Source organism: Phodopus roborovskii, unplaced genomic scaffold (genome assembly GCF_943737965.1).
Source record: "Phodopus roborovskii unplaced genomic scaffold, PHOROB, whole genome shotgun sequence".
Classification (NCBI taxonomy): domain Eukaryota; kingdom Metazoa; phylum Chordata; class Mammalia; order Rodentia; family Cricetidae; genus Phodopus; species Phodopus roborovskii.
The window spans coordinates 17,211,386-17,233,441 of NW_026126418.1; the positions used below are offsets into that span (position 1 = coordinate 17,211,386).

A 22,056-nucleotide genomic window follows, 5' to 3' on the forward strand; every position below is an offset into this window, starting at 1 on the left:
TGGAGGAAGGGAAAACTGGTTGGGATGTATTTCATGAGAAATAATCTATTTTAAATAAAAAAAGATACCAAGCTGTCATTATAATTGATGATGCAGGTGAGTCCCAAATTCTAACCAGTACTTGACATGGCTTATTTCATTGTGTTTTTTAGAGGGTAAATATAAATATCAATTATTTTGAATTTATGTTTGTCTACTAATGTCAATTCACTAATAGCGTATTCTATGAAAGTGAACTGTGGACACCATTCTAAAGAAACAAATCTTGCTAACTTGAAAGCACCTGCACTCTGTGGCTTATTGTTCCTCTCTGTCACATGAGTGCCATGTACCTAACGGCAGGGGCTGTAGATTGAAATCTTTCCTTTCTGAATGTCAACGATCCATCTTATTACAGCTCTTTTAACACAATTAATTTCCTAGTTCCACATTTCATGTCCAATTCACACCCACTCTTTCACGTTCCTTTCATCTGTATGTTTGAATGAATACATATATGTAAGTGGCACAAACCCTCCTTAGGGCCCCTCAGTATTTATAAAGTTAAACTTCCATCATGTCTAGTAACATGCTTCTTTTGGGCCAAACAATCTTCTGCATTCACATTTACAAATGAAATAACCGAGACTAAGGTCACTCTAAACTTATTATTGACAAGACATAAATGAAAGGTTTAGTTAATATGTAAGATTTTCCTTTTTGGAATAACCAGTGAAAATAAATGAATTTGTAGTTTTCATTGCCAAGTGCTAGAGGTTTTGAGGATATACAGCAGTGTGTTCTTCTACATGACTTATATTTGGCTTTTCAAGAGCTGTCAATGTTGGGATGTTAACCTTTCTCTGCTCCTTTTTTCTTTTTCCTCATTATCTGTTAAAAAAATGCCATATAATTTTTTGCAACAGTTTTGGCTACCAAGCTCAGAATCCCCAATAAAAGTGAAGAAAACCACATTTGGTTTTCAGGATGGCTAAGTCTCTGAGTATCCCCATTCTGTTCATGGCACCTATAGATGGGGGCTTTGTGACTAATAATTCTCAATGGGTTTAATTGATTCACAAATCCTAACTTCAAAGTGACTGTGTGGAAATCACAATGGAGGGGGGACCTCAAGTGGTTACAAACAGAGCTGTTCACAATGTACTTGTAAGATGTTTTAGAAATGCCTTCCTTCCCACTACCACCTGATTTGGATGAATTACAGAAAGTGTTTTCTATGGATGACTTAATGTTATCATAGAAAATAGTAAATATTACTAAATATTAAATATTATATAGCTACAAGTTCTCTTCAGCAAGAATAACTTGCCTAAATCAAGTTAATCTGCTTAAAAATTTAGACGCAAAGATACAGTTTACAGTGACCTGGGTCTAGTCATTTATGGAGTCCTGTTTGTCGATTGACTACACCCTTATTTGTTTCCCATGGGTACATACAGAATGGTATTCAGTGGACTCTATAATCTGACACGGGAATTACTATTTTTCTAGACACCCTCCAATTTAGATATTATTGTCCATTTGGTTCCCATTGTGAGCCAAGATTATTCAAATATAAGCTATGGAACAACTCCTTGGGACATTTTGGTAGGACCTTATTCTTATGACCTGTCTCTGTTTTCTTATTAAATTCAATGTAAAGGAAAACATTACTAAAATGAGAAAATACCACTGTATTCAATTATAAAATAAATAAGTGAATAAACAACTTGATTTTCTTTAAATTTTTGGCTTGGACTTTGCTTCCTAAGAGTCCATGAATACAGTGCAAAGAGAATTCCTTTAATTCTTAAGTCAAATCCTCCTTTATTGCTGTCTCCTTTGACACTCACCAACTTCAATAGCAGCATCTCCTAAACAAATTTTCATTTGTTGATATATGCTTGCTTCTGTCACTGGCTCACTGACCATTCTTCATCTTTTTGATTCTTCCTTGATCCTAAAGAAACCTTTAAATCAGCAGTTTTCAACCTGTGAGTTGGGACTCCTTTAAGCAAGTCACCTAAGACCATCAAAAAAACAGTTACAATTCATAACAGTAACGCAATTATAGTTATGAAATAGCAAGGAAAAAAACTCTATTAAAGGGCTGCTGCATTAGGAAGATTGAGAGCCATTGATTTAAATAGATTTCCACAATCTGCAGAATCTGGTCATGCGTTGGCCTCTCAAACACCCAGATGATTGGTAAATAGTTTCTGCTGAAGTCTTTGCCAAGGCAGCTGTCAAGATCTTTTGGTTACTCCCCTTTGGTACCCACAAAGGTCATTAGCAGTGGCTAGTTTTAGAAATGCAGCTGGCATTAAGTAGGAATTTAGGTTGTAGTTTAGATTAAGATGAGTTGCAAGACTTTGAAAGCCTCCGTCTAGGGCTTGTTTGCTGATTGTGACTTTGTGGAACTGGACTAGGAATGGAAATGTCAGTATTCAAGATTATGTACTTAATTACTATTGTAGGTTGTGATTTATTTTACCAGTGAATGACTAAGGAGATGAAATGGCAGGATTCCCAGCATCAAAGATTGTGTAGAAATTATGAAAAGTCATAGAGCTGCCACATTCTCTTGTTAAACCAAAGAGCATGCATCTCTTGCTCTGTGCTACACTGGCAGAGGATGCTGAAACTTGGGGTTAGATTCTACGCTCTAGATCAGTAGCCATTGAGACAGTCACAGGGCATAATGCTTGCATAAAAATACATCAGTTAGGGAACAGAAGCACAGAAACAGTCTACAAGTGGGAATCTGCTGTCTTCTCTCGCTTCTGAGCAGATAAAGAACTGATTGCAACTACCAGTGGAACCCTCTGTTTTTGTTATCAACTTTTGATTTTAAATAAAATGAACAGATACTCCTGAATTCCGGGGTTCACAAAGCAAAGCATTTGGTTCCATGGCTGGTAGCCATTCTTTTTTGTCTATTTGTTTGTTTTTGTGCCTTTGTTTGACACCAACATCACTCATGGGTCCCTCTTACTTTTTATTTTCTAAAATCATTTATACATATGGTTATATATATACATGTATATGTATATATATACACACATATATATTTCTAAATATGCATATATAGATAATCCACAGGATGCTATTTTAACCAATTAAATTGCAAAGTTAAGTGACAGGAAGCACATATATTACTGTTAGCCATCTTGACCATCAATTTCTAGAAAACTTTCTTGTTTTTTATACATTTATTTTTCATTTTGTTTCTGTCTATATGAAGCAGTCCACACTAGGTACAATGTATATTGAAGTAACACAGTATCTATTCTTTACATATATCCTTTGTGTGTGTGGGGGTGGGGGTGCTATGGATTGAAATCGTGGCTTTTTTGATGGATAACACACAAATATTCTATCCTCATGCTTCATGAACAAACCCCTTTGTGTATGTCCTATTTCATTTATTGAACTGATTTTTAGGTAAATTTGTATTGGAGTACATTCCAGAATTTTTGAGACTGACAGTAATAAAGGGTCTCCCATGAAAGGCAATCTCACAAGTAGATCATGACATAGATCAATTCTGCAAATACTTTTAGAAGTAGTATTGCCTTTCTAAAATGTTTTCATTTTAAGCAAGATAATCCAGACTCAAAAAGACATAAATTGTTTTCTTCAAATGTAGATCTTAGTTTATGCTTGTATGTATGTATGTATGTATGTATGTATGTATGTATAAGAGACAAGTATGGTTATAGTTTGTGAAACTGGACAGGAGGTCACAAGAGGGAAAAAGAGGTGCTAACAAGGTTGGGGAGAGCAATATGGTAAAGGTGACTTGAAAGCAGAAAGCATTGTATGAGGAGTGGAGGGGTGTGAAGGAGGGTCGTGTTTTAGGAGGATGAGGGGGAGAATCACCAAGAACAAACTGTTTAAAATACCATGGACTAAACTCATACTGTGTATGCTAATTAAATTAAAAACAACAACAAAATTATTATCTACTTTTGAGTGATAAGATGTCACAGACAGGTTAAAAGTCACTTACTGCTTAAGAGAAGATATTTGCTGTCTATTCCGTAGCTTAAAAATGGAATACAAAGAGCACTTCTATAAAGACAAAAACAAAGTTAATCAACCAACATATGAGCAGATGAATGGATGAAGACCTTATAGTTCATAGATGCATATTATCATAAGATGTGCAACTTCAGTTCAAGACATTTGACTTTGACATTATAAGTGTTATTAAAGATGAGAACTGGCAGCCATCTCTCACACTGTTAGCAACATACCCACTAAAAGAAGTCGTTTGATGGTGTCCGTGTATTAAAAAAATAAGATTTATACATTTGGTTTCCTTAAAGATTTTTAGGAAATTTCCATGGCATGAAAGTGCCATGGAAATATGTACAAGTATATTTACCACATAATTTGTTTTTGTAATAAAACATTTCTTTTGGTGATAAATAGTTAAGTAGGGGAATGGTTCAATAACATATAGCTGATGTGATGGGTTATTTTATAGCAAAAAAAAAAAAAAAAAAAGAAAGTGAAATATAAATCCACCAATAGAAATGGGTCTGGAAAAGAATACAGGGTAAAATGGTACTTGCAGATTGATATAACACTGGTTGGGCTGACACTCGACTACTCGACTATAATCCATAAGTTTGGGTATGTTGTGCATTCATTTTAATTGAATTCTAGTTTGTCTTTAATTTCTTTATTTCTTCCTTGATCCAGGAATGATACAATTGAGCATTGTTCAATTTCCACGAGTTTGTAGGGTTTTTGCAATTTGTGTTATTGTTGAATTCTAACTTTAAACAATGGTGATCAGATAAGATACAGGGTTTATTCCAATTTTTTTTTGTATCTGTTAAGGTTTGTTTTGTTGCCAAGTACATGGTCGATTTTAGAAAAGGTTTTATGAAGTGCTGAGAAGAAGGCATATTCTTTTGTGTTTGGATAGAAAGTTCTATAGATGTCTATGAAACTCAATTGAGGCATAACTTCTGTTAGTTCCTTTATTTCTTGTTAAGTTTCTGCCTGATAGTCCTGTCCAGTAATGAGAGTCAGGTATTGAAATCTCCCACTATTAGTGTGTGGGGTTTTATGTGTTATGTAAGCTTAATAATGTTTCTTTTACAAATGTAGGTGCCCTTGTATTTGGGACATAGATGCTCAGAACTGAGACTTCACTTGATGAATTTTTCCTGTTCTTCATTTCTTTTGATTAATTTTAATTTGAAGCCTAATTTGTTAGATATTAGGATAGCTACACCAGCTTGTTTCTCAAGTCCACTTGATTGGAAAATCTTTCCCCATCTCTTCACATTGAGGTGTCTTTGAAGTTGAGGTGTGTTTTTTGTATTCATAAGAAGGATAGATTCTGTCTTTGTATCCATTCTTTTTTATAGGTTGTCTTTTCATAGGTAAATTGAGACCATTGATATTAAGAGACATTAATGGCCAGTGATCATTAATTTCTGTTGTTTTTGGATTGTTGTTTACGGTAGTATTGTGTAACGAGTAGGTTTTTCCTCCGGCTGCTGGTCTTGTCCCGCCGCCGCGCCAGCCCCAATTAACACACAGAGACTCTGTATTAGATATAATTCTGTTGGCCAGGTACTAGTTTCTCATCGGCTAGCTCTGTCTTAAGTATTAATCCATTTGTGTTAATCTAAGTACTTCCATGTGGTCTTATCTTACTGGAAAGAGAGGTCGCCGGTGTTCTGCTCTCTCTGTCTTCCATCTTGACTCCTCCTTACTACTTCCTCTTTCTTCCTTGTCTCCTAGTCCCTCCTCTCTTGCTTTCCTATTGGCCAACAGTGCTTTATTCATTAACCAGTATGAGAAACATATTTACAGAATGACATCTCCCATCATCATTGCTTCTTTTCCTTTTTTCGGTTTTGGTAATGTGGGATTATCTATTGCCTATGTTTTTGTGAGTATAGCAAACTTTCTTGGGTTGTAGTTTTCCTTCTAGTACTTTATGTAAAGCTGGATTTATGGATAAGTCTCCAGGGTATTTGATGGGGTATTCGATGTGCCTCATATGATTAGGGCCTAGAGGTTAGGGTCCTCCAGCCAGGGATCCAGGCACTCATTTCTCCTGGTGTGGGTAGGGCCAAGGCTCCAACGGTAGCAGATGAGATGTTAGATGGTTTGGGATGTGAGGAGGCTGCTCCCAGTTCCCTGGGGCTTCAGTGGGCAAGGGTAAGGAGTGTGACATGCTCAGGATGATTAGACCTAGAGGTTAGGGGCCTCCAGCTGGGGATCCAGTCACTCCTACTATCTCACTCTTGAAAGAAACTTTTAATTTTACTTTTTTTTTGAGAATTTTATACACAAAACACTGTGCTTCCATCATTTCCACTTCCTCTCGCAACCGTGTTTTCTTACTTAAATTTGTTATATTGTTATATTGTTATATATATATATATATATATATATATATATATGATATATAACATATTGTTATATATGTTTAATATAACTTAGTGAATCCGATTAGTATTGTTTGCATGTACAAACATCATCTCTTTATTACTTTACCTAATTGTATTTCTCATTTGATTTTTCTTTGGGAACTAAATTAGGTCTTTAAAAGAGATGAATATGTGGAATAATTTTTTTGCAATATGTCTAAGATATGTCTATACCAAAACCAAATTTATAAAAAGCCAAAATCAGGCTGCCAGCAAGATCCTTGACCCCAAAATCAGGGCCTATGATAAAGAAAGAGGCCTCAGCTGGAGAGTTCCAGTTTCTAGTGAGTTCTGACTATCCTGCAAAACCTTCCCAGGTTTCAGCTCAGCCTTTGTCCTCTTCCACCAGCTATTGGCCAGAGGTGAGTCTGGACCCAATCGGGGCTGCCTCTCCCCTACAACCTCTCCCCACCCCCCCAAACTCCCTGGGATGGCCCCGATCCTGCTGTTCCTGTGTCCTGTACCCATTGAGAGCACCCTTGGAGCTATGATACACAGCCACCCATCCCCACTGTGAGCCTGCCCCCCCAACCCTGTGCCCTACCCTGCCCACTTTCATGCTGCTCTGGTTGAGCACTGGGACAGAGGGTGGAGCCAACAGTCCACCCTCCTTCGAAGACTCCTCAGAGCAACTCTGAACAAAGGAGACCTGCCTATCCACGCGGGACCACCCGTAATTTCCACCTGCTTGGTCTCTGACCTAAACTCCAGTCCTCTGCTGGAGTCCTGGGCCCCTCCCAGAGATCTGCCTATCTCTGCGGGTCCACTCTGAGTTCCTGTTGGCAAGATCCTTGACCCCCAAATCCGGGCTTCTGCTAAAGAAAGAGGCCTCAGCTGGAGAGTCCCAGTTTCCAGTGAGATACGACTATCCTGCAAAACCTTCCCAAGTTTCAGCTCAGCCTTTGTCCTCATCTGCCAGCCATTGGCTAGAGCCATTGGCTAGTGGCATCTTCTACTGGATCCTCAGCTCTGACTACATCTCCAGGTTCCTGTCTGTGGAGAGACCTCCTATAGAGCTTGGACCACCCAGAGCTACAGATATTGAATCTCTGACCCACATAAGCCCACCAGGGAAGTACCATAGACAGAAGGGGAGACCCCCAACAACACCTACTGGAAGAAGCTATGGGAAGACGGCAATACAAGAAAACACCTAAAAACAGAAAGACAAGGATGACACCACCAGAATCTAGGGAACACAACAACAAAGCAGAGGAAGCAGAAGGGTACTACTTAAAAATTACCATCATAAAAATGATAGAGGCCCTCAAAGAAGATGTGAGAAAATCCCTTAAAGAAATGGAGGAAAAAACAAACAAAAAAGTGGAAGAAATGAACAAAATCCTTAAGGAAAGTATAGAAAGCCAAGAGAAAACAAATAAGCAGGTGAAGGAAACGGTTCAAGATTTGAAAACTGGAATAGAGAAAATAAAGGCAACACAAACCGCAGGAATGCTGGAAATAGACAACTGGGCAAAAAATCGGGAACTACAGACACAAGCATAACGAACAGAATTCAAGAGATGGAAGAGAGAATCTCAGGTGCCGAAGATAAACTAGAAGAAATAGATTCATTGACCAAAGAAAATCATAAATCCAAAAAATCCTTAACAAAAAACATCCAGGAAATGTGGGACACCATGAAAAGGCCCAACCTTAGAATAATAGGCATAGAGGAAGGTGAGGAAGCCCAGCTCAAAGGTGCTGAAAACATATTCAACAAAATCATCGAGGAAAACTTTCCAAATCTGAAGAAGGACATGCCCATGAAAGTACAAGGAGCATACCGAACCCCAAATAGGCTGGGCCAAAGAAAAAAGACCCCTCGACATATAATCATCAAAACACCTAGCATACAGAATAAAGAAAGAATATTAAGAGCAGCAAAGGAAAAAGGACAGGTAACATATAAAGGCAGACCTATCAAAATTACACCTGACTTCTCCATGGAAACCCTCAAGGCCAGAAGGTCCTGGATAGATGTTCTGCAAGTACTAAGAGTCCACGGATGCCAGCCTAGGTTACTATATCCAGCAAAACTTGCAATCACTATAGATGGAAAAAACAAGATATTTAATGACAAAACCAGATTTTCCCAATATGTATCTACAAATCCAGCCCTACAGAAAGTATTGGAAGGAAAACTCCAACCTAAGGAAGGTAACTACGCCCACAAAAATGTAGGTAACAGATAATCCAACTACACCAGAAACCAAGGGTAAAGGAGAACTAATATATTCACAATACCACTGCCAACAACAAACCTAAATCAAACAAGCATCAACAACAATGGTCCTTACTCACCCTCAACATTAATGGTCTTAACTCACCTAGAAAAAGACACAGACTAACAGAATGGATACGAAGACAGAATCCATCCTTCTGCTGCATACAAGAAACACATCTAAGCTTCAAAGATAGACATTACCTCAGGGTAAAGGGTTGGGAAAAGATTTTCCAATCAAATGGAAATAAGAAGCAAGCAGGCGTAGCTATCCTAATATCTAACAAGTTAGACTTCAAACCAAAATTAGTCAAAAGAGATGAAGACGGTAATTTCTTATTCATCGCAGGAGAAATCCATCAACACAAAGTCTCAGTTCTGAACATCTATGCCCCAAATACAAAGTCACCCACATTCGTAAAAGAAACACTACTAAAACTCAAAGCTCATATAAAACCTCACACACTTATAGTGGGAGACTTCAATACACCACTCTCAACACTAGACAGGACCACAAATCAGAAACAGAAGTTATGTCTCAACTGGGGTTAACAGACATCTATAGAACATTCTATCCAAAGACAAAAGAATATACCTTCTTCTCTGCTCCACATGGATCCTTCTCTAAAATCGACCACATACTAGGTGACATAACAAACCTCAACAGATACAAGAGAATAGGAATAGTCCCCTGTATCTTATTAGACCACCATGCTTTAAAATTGGAATTCAACAACAACACAAATAGCAGAAAACCTGGAAACTCATGGTGCAATTGCACCACTCCTGGGTCAAAGAAGAAATAAAGAAAGAAATTAAAGACTTTCTAATATTCAACGAGAATGAGGACACAACATACCCAAACTTATAGGACACCTTGAAAGCAATGCTACGAGGGAAGTTCATTACATTAAGTGCCCATATGAAGACAATAGAGGATAGTCACATATAGAATTAACAGTGCAACTGAAGCTCTTAGAACAGAGAGAAGCGAATTCACCCCATAGGAGTAGAAGCCAGGAAATAATCACCTTGAGGGATGAAATAAACAAAATAGAAACCAGGAAAACAATACAAAAAATCAATGCATCGAAGAGTTGGTTTTTTGAGAAAATCAACAAGATAGACAAACCTTTATTCAAATAATGAAAAAGCAGAGAGAGAACATGCAAATTAACAAAATCAGAAATGAAAAGGGGAACATAATAATAGACACAGGAAATCCAGACAAATTTCAGGTCATACCTTGAAAATCTGTATTCCACAAAAATTGAAAATTCAAAGGAAATGGACAAATTTCTGAATAACTATCACTTACCAAAATTAAATCAAGAACAGACAAACAACTTAAATAAACCTATAACCCGCAATGAAATAGAAGCAGTCATCGAAAGCCTTCCAACCAAAATAAGTTCAGGGCCAGATGGATTCAGTGAAGAATTCTACCAGACATTCAAGGAAGAACTAATATCACTACTCCTCAAACTGTTCCACAAAGTAGAAACAGAAGGTTCATTGCCAGACTTTTTTTTATGAGGCCACAATAACCTTGGTAACCAAGCCTCACAAAGACACAACTAAGAAAGAAAACTACAGACCAATATCCCTGATGAACATCGATGCAAAAATACTCAATAAAATACTGGCAAACCGAATTCAAGAATACATCAGAGAAATCATTCACCATGACCAAGTAGGCTTCATACCTGGAATGCAGGGATGGTTTAAAATACAAAAATCTATCAACGTGATCCACCATATAAACAAACGGAAAAAGAAAAACCATATGATCATCTCACTAGATGCTGAAAAAGCCTTTCACAAAATTCAAACCCTTTCATGATAAAAGTATTGGAGAGGTCAGGGATAACAGGAACATACCTAAACATAATAAGAACAATATACTGCAAACCAACTGCCAACATCAAACTGAATGAGGAGAAACTTAAGCCAATTCCTCTAAAATCAGGAACAAGACAAGGCTGTCCTCTCTCTCCATATCTCTTCAATATCGTGCTAGAAGTTCTAGCTAATGCTGTAAGAGAACAAAAGGAGATCAAGGGGATCCAAATTGGAAAGGAAGAAGTCAAACTGTCTCTATTTGCAAATGATATGATAGTTTACATAAGCGACCCAATAAACTCTACCAGGAAACTCCTACAGCTGATAAACACCTTCAGCAAACTAGCAGGATACAAGATAAATTCAAAAAAATCAGTAGCCCTATTTTTTTTTTTCAGAAGACAAAAAGACAGAGAAAGAAATCAGAGAAACATCACCCTTTACAATAGCCACAAGCAACATAAAGTATCTTGGTGTAATGCTTACCAAACAAGTAAACGACCTATATAACAAGAACTTTGTGGCTCTAAAGAAAGAAATTAAAGAAGATACCAGAAAATGGAAAGATCTCCTCCCATGCTCTTGGATAGGTAGAATAAACATAGTAAAAATGGCAATCTTGCCAAAAGCCAGATTCAATGCAATCCAGATTAAAATCCCAGCACAATTCTTCACTGACCTTGAAAGGATAATAATCAACTTTATATGGAAGAACAAAAGACCCAGGATAGCCTAAATAAAAAAAAAAAAAACCCTATGCAATAAAAAAACTTCGGAAGCCATCACCATTCCTGACTTTAAGCTCTACTACAGAGCTATAGTTCTGAAAACAGCCTGGTATTGGCACAAAAATAGACAAGTAGACCAATAGAATCGAATTGAAAATTTGGTATTAACCCACACACCTATGAACACCAAATGGTGCTGGCACAATTGGATAAGGATGTGTAGAAGTCTGCAGATAGACCCATGTCTGTCAACTTGCACAAAACTCAAGTCCAATGGATCAAAGACCTCAACATCAATCCAGCCACATTGAACCTCTTAGAAGAGAAAGTAGGAGGTACCCTTGAACAAATTGGTATAGGAGACTGCTTCCTGAACATAAGTCCAGGGGCACAGACACTGAGAGAAACAATTAATAAATGGGACCTCTTAAAACCTAGAAGCTTCTGTAAGGCAAAGGACCAAACGGCAGCCAACAGACTGGGAAAAGATTTTCACCAATCCTATATCCGACAAAGGGCTGATCTCCAAAATATACAAAGAACTCAAGAACTCTTTAGTTAAAAGATTTATTTAACTTGCACTCAAGTCAAAATGGATCAAAGACCTCAACATCAATCCAGCCACATTGAACCTCTTAGAAGAGAAAGTAGGAGGTACCCTTGAACAAATTGGTATAGGAGACCACTTCCTGAACATAACTAAAGGGGCACAGACACTGAGAGAAACAATTAATAAATGAGACCTCTTCAAACTTAGAAGCTTCTGTAAGGCAAAGGACACAGAGAACAAGACCAAATGGCAGCCCACAGACTTGGAAAAGATTTTCACTAATCCGATATCCAACAAAGGGCTGATCTCCAAAATATACAAAGAGCTCAAGAAACTAGTAAACGAAACACCAAATAACCCTATTAAAAAATGGGGTACAGAACTGAAGAAAGAATTCTCAATAGAGGACATCAAAAAGGCTGAAAGACACTTAAGAAAGTGCTCCACATCCTTAGCTATCAGGGAAATGTAAATCAAAACAACTTTGAGATACCATCTTAACCCTGCCAGAATGGCTAAAATTAGAAACACCAGTGATGACTCATGTTGTAGACGATGTGGAGAAAGTGGAACACTCCTCCACTGCTGGTGGGAGTGCAAACTCATACAGCCATTTTGGAGATCAGTATGACGGTTCCTCAGGAAAATGGGAATTAGTTTACCACAGGACCCAGCAATCCCCCTCTTAGGCATATACCCAAAGGATTCACATCCATGCAACAAAGACATCTGTTCAACTATGTTCATAGCAGCACTATTTGTAATAGCAAGAACCTGGGAGCAACCTAGATGCCCCTTAATTGAAGAATGGTTAATGAATATGTGGCACATCTACACAATGGAATACTACTCTGTAGAAAAAAATAATGGTATCTCGAAATTCGCAGGCAAGTGGATGGCACTTGAAGAAACCATCCTAAATGAGGTAACCCAGTCACAAAAATAGGAACACAGTATGTGCTCACTCATATATGGATTTTAGACCTAGATCAAAGATCACCAGCCTATAATTCATACCAGCAGAGGAACTAGGATACAAGTTGTATTCTAAGAGATTCATATAAAGTCCCTCACAGAACCAGGAAGGGACTAATCCCCCAGAGCTCAGGGGAAGTGGGGGGGGGCAGCGAATGGAGAGAGAAGTAGGAGAAAACGAGGGGAGGAAAGGAAAACATGTGTGACCAGGAAGATTGAGCCTGGTTAGGAATAGAAGACAGGAAAGAGAGAGAGAGAGACAGAGAGAGAGACAGAGAGAGACACACAGAGAGAGAACATAAAAGAGGGAGCCAATATTGGTTTGAAGATAAAATTGAACACAAAGAAAGGTTTAGAGGACTACAAGACTGCTGCCAACTAACAATTTGAGCAATCGTGGAAAGGCTACCATAAATGTCATTCCTGGAGAGTGAGATCAACAACTAATTCATCCCTGGAGCCCTCAACTAATGCTGTTGGAAACAGGAGCAAACAGCTATACATAAACCCTGTGTCGAAGTAGAACCCTGATGCAGATGGAGAGGACAAGACCAGGCGGCAGAAACACATAGAGACAGCTTATCTGAACAAGGAGGAGGTAATGGCCACCAGACTGATAGCTGGGAAGCCAGCATGGGACTGATTCAGGCCCCCCTGAAAATGCTTCTCAGTCAGAAGAACTGAGCAGTCTAAGGGACCTCAGTCAGTGGAGCCAGGATGTATCTCTGGTGCACAAAAGGAGTTTGCGAACACATCCCCCATGGAGGGATAATTGCCTTAATCTAGAGACAGGAGAGAAGCCCTAGTTCCTACTTCACATGACCTTTCAGATTTATATGACCCCAACTGGATGGCATTCCCCTACATATGGAATTGGGGTGGGGGGATGGGAGGGGAGGGTGGTTAGAGTGCATGTGAGAGGGCAGAGAGGGAAAAAGGAAAGGAAGAAGGGAGGGAGGGAGGGAAAGGGAACTGGGATCGACATGTAAAATAATAAATTAAATTAAAAAAAAATGCTTTGACTCCAAAATTTAAGTTCAAGGACAAGTTACTGGGGAAAAGGATTTCTATTTTTGTTTCCACAGAAAATGAAAAGATGTGGATTCCTTCCTTACTAATGTGGTTTGATCAAGCCAGACCACCTGAAACAGCGTACCAGGTGATCCTACATTCAAAACAGCTGGAAAAAGCAGCCTTACAGACTACAGCCAGGATATTTGAATGTTCTTCGAATCCCCCATGACAGTGATTGCGAGTTTTGCTGGATATAGTAGCTGGCATCCCTGTTCTCTTAATACTTTTAGAACATCTATCCAGGACCTTCTGGCCTTTAGGGTTTCCATGGAGAAGTCAGGTGTAATTTTGATAGGTCTGTCCTTTTTCCTTCGCTGCTCTTAATATTCTTTCTTTATTCTGCATGCTCTATGTCGAGGGATCTATTTTCTTTGGTCCAACCTATTTGGGGTTTGGCCTGCTTCTTCTTGCCGGCAGGAACTCAGAGTGGACCCGCAGAGATAGGCTGATCACTGGGAGGGGCCCAGGACTCCAGCAGAGGAAATTACAGGTAGTCCCTTGTGGATAGGCAGGTCTCCTTTGTTCAGAGTTGCTCCGAGAAGTCTCTGAAGTAGTTTGGACTGTTGGCTCCACCCTCTGTCCCAGTGCTCAATCAGAGTGGCAGGACCATGGGCAGGGTAGGGCACAGGGTAGGGGGGCAGGCTCGTGGTGGGATGGGTGGGGGTGTATCAGAGCTCCAAGGGTGCTCTCGATGGGGACAGGAGACAGGAGCAGCAGGATCAGGGTCACTTCTACCCTTTAATTAGTTTATAAATTAAAATATTTCTATATGGTTCTTCATGCATTTTCTTTTTTTCAATAATTTGAGTGAGTTTTTAATCTTTCTTTAAATTTGAAAATAGTTTTATTAAATATAATTTTTATTTAATTTTATATAACAAAGTCCAATTAAATGAAAACAAACATTTATACACAATATTTGGGAATTTGGGCGTCGTTATTTCCAAACTACTTCCTGCTGGTAAGGGGCTCTGTCTTGGGGGATTCGAAGAAGATTCAGATATCCTAGCTGTAGTCTGTAGGGCTGTTTTGTCCAGCTGTTTGGAATGTAGGATCAGCTTGTACTCTGTTTCAGGCGGTCTGGCGTGATCAAACCACATTAGTCTGGAAGGAATCCACATCTTTTCATTTTCTGTTTTCATACATTTTCATCCATCCTTAGTTTTTGTTCATCCCTCCCCATCAATCTCATTTTCCCCCAGTCCTGTCCCATTTAAACATTTCTGTTTTGAGTTTACACATTTATTTTCACACCATGTGTGTTTTACTATTCTTCCTCCACAAATCTCCTCCCCTTTTCATACCTTTTTTCGTTTCTTGCTTTCAGGGATCTATCTATAAGGGTTTTAACATAAATACAAAAATGTAAATATTCAACCTAGAATCTACATGTGAGGAGCAAACAGTATTTCACTCTAGACCTGGATTATCTCATTCAGTATAATTTTTTTTGGATCAACTATTTACATGAAAATCATTTATTTTCATTTGTCTTTAGCGTGGAATAAAATTTCACTATGCATATTGCCATATTTTCATTATCCATTCATCAATTGATGTGCATCTTGGTTGATCCTATTTATTAGCTGCTGTGAACCAACACAAATGTATAGATATCTCTATTGTGGATTAGAGCTTTTTGAGTAAATTTCCAGGAGTGTTATAGCTGGTTCATGTTTTTAGTTCTAAAAAATATGTTCAATGTTTTAGAACTAAAAATATATTCCATTTTTAGTTTTTTGAAAAAAATACCCTTTATTTCTACAGTGGCTGTATTAGTTTACCCTTACATCAAGATGAGTGAGGGTTCCTCTTGCCTTGGATTCTCATCAGTATTTGTTGTAATATTTTTATCTTACTGAAGGCGAGAGGAAAGCCCACTATAAGCTAGAATGGGAGAGAAAGAGGAGGAACAACATGAGTTGGGGTAACAAATCCTAAAATATGGTTTGATGGAATAAATACATCCTAGGTAGACTAGGGTCACACTATTTTATAACTTATTTTAGATACTATACAAAATTGGAACAGAATTTAAAGATTCTAAACAGAAAGAAATGATAAATTTTAATGCCATAGTAATCCATATCATTCTGATGTGTTCATACACATTTTTTGCATGTGTTATTACACTGTTCCTATTACATTAGTATAAAAATCATCCACGTGTTAATTCTGATGCAGTGTACAACAGACACTGTCAATTTAAATCATTTAGGAAAGAGAAATCCATATGAAGAATCACTAGATTATTGCTTGAATATGGAAAATCACTGGATTTCTTTAACCAGTGTTTGACCTTATTTGACCCAGGAGTTTCTTAATAGCCTTCTTGACCTCCTCATTTCTAAGTGTGTAGATTAAAGGGTTCAATAGAGGTGTCACTAGAGTGTAAAACACACTCACAATTTTGTCTATGGGGAAGGAGGTCATTGGTCTTACATACAAGTATGAACAAGGTACAAAAAATAAGACAACAACAGTGACATGAGAGATACAGGTAGACAGGGCTTTGTGACGCCCTTCTGAACTGTGTTTCCTCAGGGAGTAAAGGATGACTATGTAGGAAACTATAAGCATACAGAAAATGAGTAAACACATTGATCCACTGTTGGCAGCAATCAGGGGCCCCAGAATGTGAGTGTCAGTGCAGGCTAACTCTAGAAGTGGTATTAAGTCACATATAAAGTGGTTAATGGTATTGGGGCCACAGAAGGGTAATTGGGCTATAAATGTAGTTTGTATCATTCCATGAACTAACCCAACAATTCCAGCTGCAACCACCAAGGAAATACACATAGGTCGGTTCATTATGGTCATGTAGTGCAAGGGCTTGCAAATGGCTACATAGCGGTCATAGGCCATGGAAATCAGCAAGATGATTTCAGCTCCTGCGAAAAAATGCTCAGCAAAAAGCTGAGTCATGCAGCCATTAAAGGATATGCTGCTTTTCTCAGAGATCAAGTCATAGATCATTTTGGGTGCTATAGAAGAAGAGTAGAAACCATCTGTGATGGACAAATAGGACAGAAAAAAGTACATGGGAGTAGCCAGGGCTGGGCTGATGAAGATGGTGACTGAGATAAGCATGTTACCTGTCAGTGTGATCAAATAGATTACTAAGCATACAATAAATAAGAGTTTCTGCAGCTCTGGGTCTTGAGTCAAGCCCAGGAGGATGAATTCTGTGACATTGCTCATTCTTTCCATCAGTTTAGTCCAGGCTGTGAACATATCGTCATCTGAAAAGAAATCACAGGGTGTCTCAGTGATGGTATTTAAAATGCAACACTGAAATACTCCATCATATTGTTAATTCTGGTCCTTGAGCTTGATGTAGCTGCACTTCTGGTGACATCTGCTGATAGTGTAACATCCCATGTAGTTACAAAGAACAAAAGTAGGTTCCATTTTTCCTAATGAATTTTCATGGAATACTGATAAGACCTTACAAATACTGCAAGAAACCTGCCATTATAATTGATGACAAGGTGATTTCCAAATTTCTTCTAACCAGTCCCTGAAATGGCTTATTTCATGTGTCTTTGGAGGGTAGATATCATCAATATCAATTATTTTCAAGTTTTGTTTTTATTTACACAGATTTTTTTTGATAAAAACATAGTATTTAATGAACAACACCTGAGCATTACACACCAAAAATACAAGTGTTGCTGAACTTAAAGCTCTCACACTCTTTAATCTACAATTCTCCCCTTTCATATGAATGCATCTGCTCCTAGAGATAGTCATGTTGTTCTGGAGGGAGTTATCTTCTCTCTGGATGCCAAAGAACCATATGAGTTATAGCTCATTGAGCATACTACATTCCAGAAACCTAGATTTTTATCCCTGATTCTCTGCAGCAATTTCTTCCACATTTCTTTTTTTTTTTTTTTATATCTGAATGTTACGTGTAAGTGGCACAAAATCTCCCTAAAGCACCACAGTATTTCATCAATAACATTTTCTTGTGGTTTCACTTTGATCAGATATAAGATCATTCTCAGAATTAGGTTATTCTCAGAATTAAATTTATCCTCCCTATTCACATTTTACAACTAGGTTTAAACTAGACATGAGGTTACCCTGAATTTCTTATTGAAAACACACAAATGACAGGGTTAGCTAAGACACCACACATTTTTTTTAATAGTAAATTCAACCAAAATGAGATGAACTTCTAGTTTTCATTGACATGTTGAAGAAATATTGAGGTGTAATATATTCTTTTAAGTGAACTAGATGCAGACTTTCAAGTGTCAATTAGAGTCGTTACTAATGAGCTGAGGTATATTATACTTGTTTATCTTTTACCCTAAGACCTACTTGAAATCATACCAAAAAAATCCCCCTCCCACACTATCCCAGCTTCAGAAAATAAAATTCTGGATACAGAGAAGGTCATCAGCATAATATTTCAACCCCAGAAGAGCAAGGAGAAAATGAAGTAAGAAGAAGCATATTTGGTCTTCAATTTGGCTTGGTCCCAGAGTATCTCTACTCTGCTCATGATGTCTATAGATAGCAATAATATAGTTGATCATTATCAGTAAATTCAATTCACAAATCCTAAAATCAAAGTGACAGAGCAGAAATCATGAGAAGGGAAAAACTTCAAGTCATTGCAAACAACCATCTATTTAGCAAGATGTAGACATTAACACATCTTTGAAGTGATTTCAATCACCTAAGTAAAAAATTACCAATTATATTTTCGTGTTATTGTGTCTAAATTAATTTTCACAGAAAAATAACAAAACTTCAAGTCAAACATGTTACTGCAACATCTACTTCAGTGAGAACAAAGTGGCTAAATCAAGTTAATCTGCTTAAATTTTGGGAAAAAAGTTTTAGTTTTCACTTACCAGGTTGTAGTTGGTTGGGGATTCTTCTGTTTGTTGATTGATTGCAAACATTGTTTGTTCTACTCTAGGCACACCCAGCACAGTGTTCAGTAGACTCTCTAAACCAACACTGGAATTATTATTCTTCTAGATAATACTTTAAGTAAGACATTTTTATTTGTTTATATTTTGACCCTATTGTCATCATTTACTTCAAAAAATTAACTATTTCAGTTAGGAAGTTAGATGGAAAACCCACTTTCTTGATTTCTTGTGACTGGTGGTATGAAAACACACACACACACACACACACACACACACACACACGTAGATAATATTCTTTTCAGATAACAATTCTGACAACAAAGCCTAATTACTTAAGTAAGAAAACATTAGTCCATTGAACTTTAACATGTATAAGAGAATAAAATCAAATTGGTTAAACTTTCCTCCTTACCCTTTGAGGCATGTTTTTTTGCTTCCTAAAAGTTTATGAACATTTTGAAGATAGAATTCCTATCATTTTTCAATTCTGGCTCCTCTGTAACTCCATCTCTTTAGAAACCTACCAACATGGAGAGTAGCTCCTCTTAAATCATCATCTTATTGATTTACATTCTTCTCTAGTCATCAACACAATGACCCTTTGTTTCAATTCTTCCTTCCTTGAAACTAAAGAAATACTTACACAATCTGGAGGGGCTGGTGATGTTTTGGCTTAGCAAGTACCCAGAGGATTGGTAATTGGCTCTTTTGAAATCTTTGCCAGGGCCACTTGCTTTACATAGACATCATTAGCAGTGGTCAGAAATGCATTTGGATTGTGAACTGAGTTCAGATTCTTGTATTTTGGCAAGTATTCTAGCAATAAACTCCATACAGCCCCTCTTTATTTCACTTAGAGTAATGACTTTAATTCATTTATGTTGGATCATGTGCTTAAATTTGATCCCTTTTTGAGACTAAAAGCAAGTAATCATGAATAAAAATCTCAGACCAGATGGCTGCATTTATCTCACATCTTACAGAACTATAAAATAGCACTTCTTAAACTTTTCCACAAAATTGAGAAGGAAGAATACTTCAAAACTAATTTTATATGGCCTACTTTTAATAGGATACCTTAATTAAATAAAGATACTACACCCCCCCCACAATAAACATTCAAACTTGAACTCCTGGATAAGATGGCAGACTACAGGTTATACCTTAGTGTAAGTCAATGAAGGATAGAGTCAAAAACAAGGAAATAATAAGAATGAAGAGACTTCCACAGAAAGAAATTGAAGAACTTTAGAAATCCATGAAAGAAGTGACATAATAACAAAGCAAAGCAGAATGAAATGAAACAAAACCCACATGACTATGGAAAACTTGCCATTGGGGACAAGAGGAGGGATCCTGCTGCCAGTCCAGCTCAGCCAGCTTGGGGCCAAGAATAGAGCCTGGAGCCAGTTACTCAAGAGTTGAAAAAGGAAAACCCAATCCAGAGATTAAAGAGCTCTTGGTAGATCTCTGGAAAGAGCTCAATGAGGGATGTAGGGAGTTGGAACAGACAAATTCCCAATGCCTATGGTCTTTTCTTTTCTGTCATAGTCAAGAAGAGAAAGTTATGGGATGTAGGTATCCTGGGAATGGTCTAGATCTAGACTACATGAAAAAACTAGAATGCAGCAGGAACTGACCTTAATTTGTGGAATTTCACCAAAGAGAATAGCCCTATGACTCATGGTCACATCTCCAGAGTGAGACATGGAAGGGCTACATGGAAGCTTGTGTGGAACATGGTACAGTTTTTGTTGGACAGACTAGGTAAGTACATCTTTATATTTCAAGTGTTTAATGTGTTATAAAGTATAGGTTGTTAGGAAAATCCCTCTTATGTCTGTCTTTTCTCAAACCTACTATATTATATTTTTATGGATTTTCATATTTCTAGTCTATATACTTCTCCCTCACTCATACTCTTTCTTTTTTCCATACCCTATCTTCCATTCACTATTTAAACAACCACATTTTCCCAACCAACCAGGTTGGGAAATACTTATGTTTGCAAATATTACAGGGGAAAAAGTCAGGAGCACAATTTGTTCTCCTGTAGTTAACACTGAGACTTTTTATCAAACCACCATAGTAATTATCGCAGTTTACTTTTGTCTTGGACATAAATATAAGAGAAGACAACCTACATGAGGATTCAGATAAAATCAAACAAAAACAGAAAAAATAGGAAAATCTATAAATAGCAAATCAAATTAACACACAGAGTACCTCTAAAATAGACAAAAAAAAAAAAAAAAAACAAAAACAAAAAACATGAGAGAACATTTCATATAAAAACTCCACAAACTAAAACAAGAAAACAAAGATTATGAGAACACTGAACTTGCAGACAATAGTAGCAGAGTACTTAACTAGTTTTTTTTCTTTTTTTAATTTAAATTTGAAACAAGCTTGTTTTATATATCAATCCTAGTTCCCTCTTCTCCTCTCTGACCCTGCATCTCTCCTTCAAACCCCATCCATCCCCTTTCTGCTCCCTAGGGAGGGTGTGTTCTTCCATGGGGAGTCTTCAACATCATATCATTTGGAACAGGGCCTAGGCCCTTCCCCCATGTATCTAGGCTGAGAGAGTATCCCTCTATGTGGAATGGGCTCCCAAAGTCGATTCATATACTAGGGATAAATACTGGTCCACTACCAGAGACCCCATAGACTGCCCAGTTCTCCTAACTAACACCCATGCTTAAGGGGTCTGGGTTGGTCCTATGCTGGTTTCCCAGCTATCAGACTGGGGTCCATGAGTTCTCCTTTGTTCAGGTCAGCTTTAACTAGGTTTTTTCATTGGCTAAAAGTTTTATACATGTATATAATTCATTTTGGCCATATCCATCCCCTCTTTCATTCCTCTTGCTTTCTTTGCCCATCCCCACATATTTCCTATCTCTTTTTATACTTAAAAAAATCCACTAGATAAAACTAGTGCTGCCCATTCAAATATTTGTTTGGGTTCATCTGCTTTGGAATAAACAACCTCACAATTCTCATGACATCACCAAGGAAAATGACTCTCCTTCTATCAATGACTTTAACTTATCAGTAATGGGTAGGACATCAGGATCATGTCCTCTTTCCATGCTTCTTATTGTGATGACTTTATGTTGGAACAGCCAAGTCTTGTGTGAACAGCATGCTATGTCCAGAGGTGAGTCTTTACAGAATTTCCTGAAATCCTCTCCATATTCAGGCTCCTCAGAGGAGTACTGTTTTTTTTCTTTTTCTTTTTTCTTTCTTCTTCTTTTGTTTCCGCGCGCGCGCGCGCGCGTGTGTGTGTGTGTGTGTGTGTGTATAGAGAACAAATAGAAGACCTGACTGA

General features: G+C 37.7%; 1 protein-coding gene across 1 annotated transcript; it reads right to left on the reverse strand.

The window, feature by feature from the left end:
• Positions 1 to 16,116: 16,116 nt before the first annotated feature.
• LOC127221815 (olfactory receptor 4C45) lies at positions 16,117 to 17,046 on the reverse strand. The gene has a single exon (XM_051183810.1). It carries the CDS (start codon positions 17,041 to 17,043, stop codon positions 16,117 to 16,119), a length of 927 nt encoding a protein of 308 aa, XP_051039767.1. The 5' UTR covers positions 17,044 to 17,046.
• Positions 17,047 to 22,056: the final 5,010 nt, after the last annotated feature.